The sequence below is a fragment of the Lithobates pipiens genome, unplaced genomic scaffold (genome assembly GCF_037356315.1).
Source record: "Lithobates pipiens isolate NorthernLeopardFrog02 unplaced genomic scaffold, aLitPip1_a1.2 Scaffold_13, whole genome shotgun sequence".
NCBI classification, from domain to species: Eukaryota; Metazoa; Chordata; class Amphibia; order Anura; family Ranidae; genus Lithobates; species Lithobates pipiens.
The window spans coordinates 446,591,681-446,603,715 of NW_027507718.1; the positions used below are offsets into that span (position 1 = coordinate 446,591,681).

Genomic DNA, 12,035 nt, shown 5'->3' on the forward strand with positions numbered 1-12,035 from the left:
ACACGGATGCATGGACACACACACACACACACACACGGATGCATGGACACACACACACACACACACACGGATGCATGGACACACACACACACACACACACACACGGATGCATGGACACACACACAGGGATGGATGGACCCACAGGGATGGACGGACACACAGGGATGGACAGGCATGTCTCACCCTCGGCTTATACACGAGTCAATAATTTTTTCCAGTTTTTTGGGGGTAAATTGGGGGCCTCGGCTTATATTCGGGTCGGCCTATACTCGAGTATATACGGTATGTGTGTGTGTGTGTATATATATATATATATATAATTTTGGGACTGTGCTATCATGGCGGACAGATCGGACACTTGGCACATTTTTGGGACCACTGACATTTATACAGCAATCGGTGCTAGAAAAAGCCACAAATTTACTGTGTAGATGTCACTGGTAGGGAAGGGGTTAACAGTGGAGGGCGATCAAGGGGTTAATTGTGTCCTAGGGAGTGATTCTAACTGGTTGAGGGGGTGGGGACTGCCTGAGTGAGGAGACCAAACGTTATTCATACTTGGTATGAACAACAGATCTGTCTGTTTACATGGACAGATCTTCTGTCTGTGTGGAGTGATCATGGATGCCCGGCAGCACCCCCTAGTGGTCAAAAGGCAAACCGGCATAAGGTAACGTCGTTTCGCCCAGGGGAGCCAACCTGTCACCATACAACTGTGGTGGCTGGTCAGGAAGGGGTTAACTTCTTACTTTCCATGTCGTGTTTTGCACTCTCCGTGTCTTGCGCTGTCTGTGTGGAGGCCGGCATTTTGTTAGGGTTAGGGTTGTGCTTCTTCATGTCAGCAGTCTAATGACCAATGTGGGGAATAATAAAGAAGCAGTGAGAGGTTCAGAAAGCGCCGATCAACGTAATGGATAAACCAGAAGCAGGGAAATGTCTGGAGGTCATCGGGTACAGCTTCCTTTTCAGCTTGGAGAAGATTAAGCTGCATTGACCTCAAATCATGAGGCTAGCAGTCAGAGGCAGCAAATTTAAAATGGCTGCAAAACGTGTGACATGTTTGATGGCATTACTTCTACAGGCGCCCTAATCGTCCTGAGATTTTTGCCTCAATTTGTCAAACAAAATCACGAGACGCGCAACGCCCAAAAAGAGTTATAGCACTTCTTTTGGGCAAAATGCGGCCTGCGATTTTGTTTGTGTGAATTTGCCGCATGATTGGGTGCCATTAGAATGCAATCAACCGCATCCCGCATTTTGCATCCATTTCAAAACGTGGGACGGAATCATGGCGATTCCGCCTGCGATCGTGTGCTCATGGAGCCTTAGGGTAATGCTTAGGCACCATTAACATGTCTAGATATTACCCGGAACATGGCAATTTTCACTTTGTGTTCAGATCCACTTTAGTGTAGACTCTTCTTCGTCCTTCTTCCTTTCTTCTTTTCCCTTATTGTATTCAATTATATTTTATGAATTGTTACTTAATGCTTTTTATCTGTCGTCATATATTGTACGTTCAAGTAAAATGCATCATATTTTTTTTTAACACTTTGTCTTTTCTGTATTTTAGACTGTGAACCAGAAGAACTAGTAGATTGGTGTGTGGATGAGAAATGCTCATTATGTAGCCTTCACAAGGAGACAGTTGTAAGTATTTCTGTCTGCATTACGTTACAATGAAGGTACTGGAGTTCTCATGGGCTAAAAGAGACTGACCATTTTTTCTTTTTTGTCCTTATAAGGACTGCACACCATCAGCTGGTTCAGCACAGTCCACACCTACAGGGGAAGTGATATCTCAGGGCCAGTTCAACACAGAGAAAATTGAATGCCAAGCTGAAAATTACCTAAATGCACTCTTTCAGAAGAAAGGTATGTGTTTTCTTCCATTGTAACTACAGTGTTTGTTTTAGAGTCGATAGAAAACAATCTGACAGCATATCTTCCAAATTTACCTACATCGGCATAACTCTGATTTGCCTACCAACATCATTGTTTAATTATAAGCTGACAAGTGGACAAAATCCTGAGGGTTTTTATTTTATTTTTTACTTTAGTCACAGTAACATACTAAATCTTTTATTTTTTTTTAATATATATATATATATATATATATATATATATATATATATATATATATATATATTATACACATTACATACATAGTGCCTTTTGCCACATTTCAGGCTTCAAACATAAAGATATAACATTTTTATTTTTTGTGAAGAATCACGAACAAGTGGGACACAATTGTGAAGTGGAACGAAATCTATTGGATTTTTGAAACTTTTTTAACTAATAAAAAAATGAAAAGTGGGGCGTGCAAAATTATTCGGCCCCCCTTGCGTTAATACTTTGTAGAGCCTCTGTGGTGTGCAGTACTGCATTTGACCAGAGATGTGGGGAGCCGGTGACATTCTGAGCCGCTTGGAAGCACTCAGTTTCTGAGTGTCTTTGTGCCCCCCCCTCCTCTGGCCACATGCGGTACTGCATACAATAGAAGTCACTGTGGAACAAATTATCTGAGTTCCCATTGACTTCTATGGGGAAACTCGCTTTGATATTCAAGTGCTTTGGCTTACAAGCATTCTTCTGGAACAATTTATGCTCGTAATCCAAGGTACCGCTGTATAAAAATTCTCGTACGACAAAGGCTTTTTTTGTTTCTGATCATACACAGATTTTTCCAGTAACCGTAACCACTTCAATACCGGGCACTTTCGCCCCTTCTTGCCCAGGACAATTTTCAGCTTTTATCGCTGTTGCACTTTGACAACTGCACGGTCATGCTACACTGTACCCAAACAATTTTTTACAATTTTGTTCCCACAAATATAGCATTCTTTTGGTGGTATTTGATCGCGTCTGTGGTTTTTATTTTTTGCTAAACTAAAAAATGCCAACATTTTTAAAGAGACTTCTTTGTAAAAGCAGTGGTAATCAACAAGTGGAACAATACAGTAAACAAATAATACTTTATTGTCCTTGTATACATTCACAATCAAAGTACTCTTTACACAGCAGTGTGTGTGTGTGTATGTGTGTATATATGTATATATAATATATATTCTCAACTCAACCATACTGTACTTCCTAACACACATTTACATATCCGTCTTTTAAATATAAAATCTAAATTAAATCTAAAAAAGTAACCAGTTCATACAAAATTCCTAAAACCCTGCGCCTGGTGGGTTTGACAATAAAGCCCTTGGGTTAAAAACTATACCTCAAGCAATTAGCATGCATTTTTAACTGTCCTACAGGCATGTACTGGCCGTCTGTACTACTGGGAGTTTCCCCGGTGGGCCGATGGCTCAGTGGGCCGGTCAGGTGCTGTTCTGGAGCCACTCCTCACTGATGGGCGTTATCAAAATGTCATTCCTGTCACCAAGGAGCAGCTGCCGACACTTGTTGGAGTGAGGATTAGGCTTTCTGCCCCCTCTAGCCTGCAGGGGGAGATAGACAGCCGGCAGACTTTCGTTTCTCTCCCCTTATTACTTGTCACATGACTGAAGAGAGGAAGAGAAGCTGTCTTCATTCTGGAGAGCTGTGAGTACACGTGGGAGGGGGAGGAGAGCGATGACACCTGATGTAAGAGGACGCTGATGGGGACCACTCTGATGTGAAGGGGGGCTAGTGATGGGGACACTCACAATTAAAGTGGGCCGGTCTGGATGAAGTCCAGGGCCAAATATTTGTCCCAGTCCAGCCCTTTTTTCTGACAGCAACAGGGCAAACACTAACCTGGATTTTTTGGTTATCTACTGGTAGCTTTTGCCGGCATTTTTACCTGGCTGGCATATGCTGTATGCTGTTTTCACCACACAAGACAGGCCCTTCTTATCCTCTGCCCTGCAGCCTGTATACTACGCTACAGTGCAATGTAGAAGAATACTCTCAATGGTACAATGATAAAAATTTACCAAAAGCCTTAGAGCAGAACTAAAGCCCTTCTGCAATAAAAGCCTGCCTGCTCAGTTTGTTTTTATAGAAGAAACATGCACTACATGTATACACTGCACCTTCGCCACTCCAAAATGTTGCTTGCAGGAGTTTTTTTTAACGTCCTGCCAGCGCAATCGCCTCAGGCTTTCACACGGAGACTGCAGGGGAGCAGTTTTTCAGGCGCTTTACAGGCACTATTTTTAGCCCAAAAGTGCCTGAAAAACACCTCAGTGTGAAAGGGATCTGAGAGAAAGTATCCCTCTCAATTTTTTTTTTGATGAATATAAAAAAGGAAAAAAAAAGGTAGTTAGCCCACCTTTTTAAAATAATGTGAAAGATGTTACGCTGAGTAAATGGTTACCTCACATGTCACGCTTTAAAATTGCGTACGCATATAAAAATCTCCATAGGCGGTGCTTTAAAATATTTTACAGGTTACTTTTTTTAGAGTTAGAGGAGGTCTTGGGCTAGAATTATTGCTCTCGCTCTAACGTTCATGGTAATACCTCACATGTGTGGGTTGAACATCATTAACATATGTGGGCGTGAAAAAAAAATGCATAATCTTTCTGTCCCCAGCGTTGTTTACTTCCACCTGCCCAGATAACATCGTGCCCGGGCCTTCGAGAGTCTTGGAGACTGCTGGGGACCATTTGGCCCTCAGTTTTCTCTATCTCTTATGTCTGGTGGTGGATTCCTTCTCTGTCTTTTTGCATTATGCGGATTGTGTTTGTTCAAATGTATTGAGATGTGGTGGTGGTTTTTGTTTCCACACTTGTGTGTGAGTGCCTTACTTTTAATTCACTGTATAGTCTTAATGTTTTCAGTGGTGCTGAACCATTTAATGGAGGACTGTATAGAATATTTCTACTGCCATTGCTGAACTTTTTATTTACTCACATAAAACAACTATGGAAATTGTGCGATTTCTGACTTTCTAATTTTTAAGCTTGACTTAAGTCCGACAGCCAGGGAACTAATATTCCTAGTAAGTCTGCCATGGCATCCCCCGTATTCCGTTTCCTTTTAAAATGTAGACTTTTGCTTGATTTAAGATGTAACTTTATTTAAAATATAGTTACAAATCAGCACGTTCATGAATATGGTTATTTCAATATTAGTAGAGATAGCATTCATATTGTTGCAGAGAACTAATTTGTCTTTTTCTACTCAGATCTTCCTCGGAACTGTGATCCCAACATTCCACTTGTAGCTCAGGAATTAATGAAGAAAATGATACGTCAGTTTGCAATTGAATATGTTTCAAAAAGCCGAAAAATGTATCAAGACAATGGAAAAATGGTTGATTCTCCATTTGGCTGTAATGGTATCCAGCTGAACCAAACTGAAAAACTTCAGGAAGATCAGGACAGTCCTTTAGACCTCACAGTGACACGGATTCAGGAGCATTCTTTTCAGGATGGTAAGGAATGCACGTTGAATGAACAGAAGCATTCGCTGGATTCTATGTTGGCAGAGTGGCATGTAACGTGGCACTACTAGGTTCATATACAACCAGGGACACTGTGCACAAGATGTGACTGATCATCAGGAATGTCTAAAAAATGCAGCCCTTTCCTTCCACAGCATGTCCCTACAGGTATTTTAATGCCTGTGTGGGCCATATATTCTGTCATGCAGGAAAAAGACAGGAAAGGCGCCACCAGAATAAAAACAGTTGCATTTATTTGAAACACACAGGTACATACATCCACTTACATATAGTTTCGTGAATTTCCAGCACAAAAGTCTTCAGCGGTGTCAGCCAGCATTAGAGAGAGCCTGTAGATGTTTTTCCCATCAGATGAAGGGTCCCGACCTGCAGAACTTCCACGTCTGACGGAGTACACCAAGATCGAGGCTTGGCTCAGGTCCACAGTGGAACACAGACGCTGAGCGTGGTGACGTTACTGCCAATAGCAACGACGTTTCGGAGCATACGCACTGCGTGTAGACAAACAGGCGCACTCCTTAAGCTTAGGGGAACTCAGGCTGTGTTCAGCCTTAAATGTGCTGCCCAATTTTGCTGCCACCTAGCAACTGCAGTAAAAAACAATTACTATGAAGTTGAAACACAGCTGCAAACTTTTAACCTTTTAATTATTGCAAATGCAAGGTTTGCACCTTGCATTTGCAATAATTAAAAGGTTAAAAGTTTGCAGTCTATATTGTAATAATGTATAATGCTGTACTGATTACTTTATTCGGGTAGTCCAACATTTAGGGTAAGGCTTTGTTGTGTCCTTTTTCATCGGTGATGGTTTCTATTGCAACACCTACTGTTCTGGATTATCATCGCTGGACTCTTTTGGATCTTTGATCCATGTCATTATGGACTATATATCTATCCTTACCATTGCATTTAAATAATAAACTATTAACTTGGAGTTTTTGTTTCTCTAAAGCGCTGCATTTTATTATATTTGGTTTTCCAGGAAACCATTGTGCTGGCTGCTTATGTGAATATTAACACCATTTAATTGATATACCGTATTTATCGGCGTATAACACGCACCCCAAAGTTTAGGAGGGAATTTTAAGGGAAAAAAAAAACTTACATTTAAATGCCCATCAATGCAGCCTTGTCAGTGTCATTTGCAGCCTTGTCATGCAGCCTTGTCCATCATTGCAGCCTTGTCAGTGTAATTTTCAGTCTTGTCAATTTTATTTTTAGCTTTTATTTTGAAAAATTGCGCCGCTGAGATGTCCTGTGTATCTCGGTGGCGCTCGGTAGTTCTCGTTGGCTTTTGGCCCTTCTCATTGGCTTTCGGCTGCCGAGAAGGGCCGAAGGCGGGCGAAAGCCGTCCAGAGGCTCCAAAATGGTGGAGGATTGGTGTATAACACGCACCCGTGATTTTCCCCTGATTTTAAGGGGAAAAAGTGCGTGTTATACGCCAATAAATACTGTGGCTATCAGTCCCTTAACGAGTGCAGATATTTTGTTTTCTTTTACTGTATTAATGACACTGGCTGGGAAGAGGTTAACATCAGGGGCAATCAAAAGGTGCTTTTAGTATGTTCCTGCTTCGTAGGAACACAAGATCAATCCCTTCCCTACTGACAGGCAATCTGCCTGGTTTACTAGGCAGATCGCCGTTCTGCCTGTATACTTTATTGTCCATCAGCACCCACCAACTGTAAAGTCTGCGGTACCCACAGCTGGGCTCCTGTTTGATCACAGCAGGAGTGGGTCCCTGGCAGCGTGCCCCAGACCCAGAGGTAGCCGATTACATTATTGGGTACATGATCGGGCACAAAGCATCTGCCCTGCAGCATGTTCTCTGCGGATGATGGTCAACTAGAGCTAAAACAGAATAAAAACCTGGCCCTGACTTCATTGTGCATCTGTTTGGAAAGAAAAATGTGTTGGTTATTCTTTGTCATTTATAAATGTGTCACTTGAATGGCAAAATTAAGTTGCTAGCAGCAACAAAATTAATTTTTCGTCTTTCGTTTTTATGCAAATGGATTATTGTGCAAGGATCATCAGACCATGATCTCCACTGGAGCATAGATTCATGTCAACAGTGACATTTCTGCTGTAAAGAGCGTAGAGTAAGAGTAATGTTTAGGTATTATATGAACTTGGTAACAAAAAGATGTTAAATTGTAGTGGGACACATTTATGAAATCTGCTGTGTGTGTGTTTGTGTAGAACTTAGTGAATGTAAACCCTCATATACCCAGTGAAGTGACTAGCCTCAGATTATAGAGATTAAACTAATCCTTCATAAGTTTTACTTGTATATCTGCAGTCTTCCCTTTTCTACACTCTTTGAAAATCACAGATTGTGTTTAAACCTTTTTTCCTCTTTCAGCAGTGGGTGTGGGGTCTGGGCTTACGTGGTGTGTGAGCTGATTGGAGGAAAGACAGGCGCACACCCCACACGCACGCTCACACCCCACACGCACGCTCACACCCCACACGCACGCTCACACCCCACACGCACGCTCACACCCCCCCCCACACACACACACGCTCACACCCCCCCCCCCACACACACACACGCTCACACCCCCCCCCCCACACACACACACGCTCACACCCCCCCCCCCCACACACACACACGCTCACACCCCCCCCCCCACACACACACACACGCTCACACCCCCCCCCCCCCCACACACACACACGCTCACACCCCCCCCCCCCACACACACACACACACACACACACACACACCTCACACACCCCCCCACACACACACACACACGCACACGCTCACACACCCCCCCACACACTCACACCCCCCCCCCCCCCACACACACACGCTCACACCCCCCCCCCCCCACACACACACACACGCTCACACCCCCCCCCCACACACACACACGCTCACACCCCCCCCCCACACACACACACGCTCACACCCCCCCCCCACACACACACACGCTCACACCCCCCCCCCACACACACACACGCTCACACCCCCCCCCCCACACACATACACGCTCACACCCCCCCCCCCCACACACACATACACGCTCACACCCCCCCCACACACATACACGCTCACACCCCCCCCCCACACACACACGCTCACATCCCCCCCCCCCCCCCCCCCCACACACACACACACACATACACGCTCACCCCCCCCCCCCCCCCCACACACACACGCTCACACACACACGCTCACACACCCCCCCCCCCCCCCCCCCACACACACACACGCTCACCCCCCCCCCCCCACACACACACACGCTCACCCCCCCACCCCCCCCCCCCCCCACACACGTATACACGCTCACCCCCCCACCCCCCCCCCCACACACGCGCACACACGCGCACACACACACACACACACACACACACACGCTCACACCCCTCCACATAGGCAGAGGAACGAATGAACATGCAGAGCTGTAGTCTGAATAGACAAGTAGCTCCCTCCCCGACACAAATTTTCAGCTACTCTTCTCATGTGTCGGAGAACTTGTCAGAAGTGACTCTGATAACAGAGGAACGGAGCACCAGGGAGAAACGACACTCAGAGCTTTGAGAAAAGTAAATGCTACAGATATGTGCCTAGGTCAAATTTCATGAATGGGGTTTACAACCACTTTGGTAAATTTTCTGTGGTGCTTGATGATTTATTTAATAGATTACAGTTCCAAAGGATTGGGTGAAAAGAGTGGAGGGTTGTCTATTCTTTCTGTGACCTGTTTTGAGTTCGGTCATTCAGGATTCATTTTTATCCCAGTAATTAAAAGGATATGCAGTAAACCTAGAAATCCCCAAAGGTCCATCATCCTAACATTTCTTACAACCTTTCAACTGTTTGGGGAAAATTGGATTTTCCTACTTGCTGTAAGAGCTTTCTCTGGGAGAGAGGGGGGAAGGGTGGGATGTGTTTGCCCAATGTCCGTCGTTCCACAATGGGCTTCGGGATTTTTTACTGTAAGGGGTGATAATCTTACTTTGTCATCCATTTAGGGATGCAAATCTTAGATATTTAAAACCTATAAGTGCTGGCTTAAGCCTTTTGCACACCTGAAGCTTGAAAAAGCTCAGTACAGCTTTTCTTTTTTTTTGTACTGAGCTTAAATACAGCCCATTAATTGTAATGTGCCTATGCACATAAATGAGCACCGTGCATTCTTCAGTTAAATAGAAAAATCTGCAGTTTTGGTCAGTAATTTACGCCTCATGTGCATAAATGACCATTTACATATTGTGCAGAACAAAAATTGTGAGAATACGTTTTGTGTGCGAATTTGCATGAAAATTGTGCGATCGCATATGCACAAATGTGCTCAAATGCAGGGGTGCAGCCCAGCTATAAATATATATTCACACAGAGGGTGATTGTTGTATTTTGCAGTCTTATTCCTGTACTAGTTTTTCTTAGCAGTCAGCAATGCTGGTGAAAAATAGAAATGAAAGATCCACATTTGGTTAAAAACCAGAAGCCATGAGGGAAATGGAAAACCTGTTGCAAGAGAGGTTTCTGACACTGCTGAAACCCTCTGGAAAATGCCACTTGCCTGGCTGATATGTAAATTTATTCCAGTTTGACATGGGGATTTTGTCCAAGTTTTTATGTACATGCTGTACTTCTAAAGGATCAGTGAATCAAGAACATTCAATGAAAAAGGGGGGTCAGCTTGACAGTCGGGCTTTAACCACATTCATATTTCATCATGATGGGCTTACTTTAAGGATAAGGCATTCTCTTTCTGGTCAGATTCACTTGTTATCTCATTAGTAATTTGTTGATTTCAGTGTACTGCAAATAATGTCTTTGTTAACAAGTGGTTAAATCTTTAAGTAGCTATAGATTAAAGTCACTAATGTGGCCCTGACCCTAACTGGAGTCCATTTGTTCGCCAAATGATATTTAATCAGTTCTTAGGATTCAGCAAGGGGTGCATGCTTATTTTAACTTGCACTTTCTGATACTTAGTGGTTGTAAGCATCGGACGTGAGATATAAACAAAGCATATCCCTCTATAGTGATGGTGAACCTTGGCACTCCAGGTGTTGGAACTACATTTCCCATGATGCTCCACTGCAGAGTGCATGAGCATCGTGGGAAATATAGTTCCAAAACATGTGGAGTGCCAAGGTTCGCCATCACTGCTTTATAGTGTGTACTTATCTCTATAAGTACTTATCTCTATCCAAAGCACCAATGGTAACTTCTGTCTTCTGCATCGGTTGCTGCTGACATGTTTTCCTGACACTAAGAGAAAAATGGTGACTGGAGGGATCTCCAGCAGATTGACCGCCTCAGCCTGTGTGTGCTGTGTGAAGGGTGGTGTCCCTCCCCTCCAGTTAGCATTCTGAGCTCTGTAGTGTTTAGCACTCCACCCCCTTTTCTTCTGATGGCAAAGACATGCTTTATAAATTTTAGACAAATGTACAGAAGAGAAGACTGCAGCTAAACGGGTACAACTTGTAGGAGGATTTTTTTCATCTCTGTGTATCACCTGAGGCCAGGCACCTCACTGGGTATATGTGAGGGTTTATGACCACTTTTTGAGGGGCATTTACAAAGAATGAATCAGCCAAAATATTGAGCAGCTGTGCATTGCCGTTATGTCTGCTCCAGTTTTTCCCCCACTCTATTTTAAGTTTAGGAGCCCATTCATACCAACTCACAAATGTTATGCTTTGTATAATGCTTGCTAGTGTGCCTTGTGTTTACTTTTTTTTTTGTGTATGCAGTTTGCTTTAATATACTGCTAAATTGATATCCAGTGGATAGGAAAAAATACAAACAGTGGCAAGAAAATACGTGAATTGTTTGTGTTTTTATTGTTGTGCCTTCGATGAGGGGATCCGATAACTTGGCTTCTGCAGAATTTTGCCATAAAATGTTAATTCCAAGGGGGTTCCCATACTTTTTTCTTGCCACTGTACATTTTTCATAAATGTGACTGTAGTGGACAGATCCTTATCACAAATTGCAAACCTGTACTAGTTTTCTAACGTACTATGGCCTGTTGGAAACGGACTGGAACGCCCTTTCAGATTTTCTCTTGTAATCTATGAAGATAAAAAAAAATCAAACTGTGAAGCGCTACCTGTCCAGTTAGCTCAAATCGCATATAATGCAAACACATGTTAAACATTGTGAAAAATCCAAAATAAAGTGAGTGATGGGTAAGATGTGTAAGGCAGCTGGCACAAAATGGTAAATGAATAACCTACAGAAGACCATGATTGATAAACTATGTGCTGCACTAGAAAATGGTAATACAAGAAGTGATCAAAAAAGTGTCCAAGTGGTGGAACCAAGCCACCAACTAGTGATCAAAAGTACTACAACGTGATGGAAAGTCTAAATAGTGACCTTTTAACAGGAAATTAATCAATCAAATAGCTATTGGGTTATCCAAAGAACTCCTCCAATGGTAAATATAGTGTGTCCGAACACTCACCAGACATCCGTCATATATCCGCATGGTAAACAGGATATTGCACCCAAAGTGTCAGATATTTCTCCAGTGATATCCCTCCACCAATCTTATGCACTCACCAGATGATGAACCAAGATATGAGCCTTGTACTGCTGTTAAGCGTTATAGTGGAAAAAGGGGTCCGCTGCAATAGTTCCATGATCATTTCCATTGGGGTA

At 43.3% G+C, this 12,035-nt stretch overlaps 1 protein-coding gene across 5 annotated transcripts in view; it reads left to right on the forward strand.

Moving 5' to 3' along the window:
* LCORL (ligand dependent nuclear receptor corepressor like) overlaps positions 1 to 12,035 on the forward strand; it is a 140,312-nt gene that overhangs the window by 69,398 nt on the left and 58,879 nt on the right. For all 5 annotated transcript variants that reach the window (XR_013272365.1, XR_013272364.1, XM_077477726.1 and 2 more), the window contains exons 3-5: positions 1,574 to 1,650; positions 1,746 to 1,875; positions 5,126 to 5,374. Coding sequence is in view for 3 of the 5 variants with exons in the window: in XM_077477726.1 (XP_077333852.1) it covers positions 1,574 to 1,650; positions 1,746 to 1,875; positions 5,126 to 5,374 (456 nt within the window). In the remaining 2 variants the exon portion in view is untranslated. The remainder of the gene's footprint in view (positions 1 to 1,573; positions 1,651 to 1,745; positions 1,876 to 5,125; positions 5,375 to 12,035) is intronic.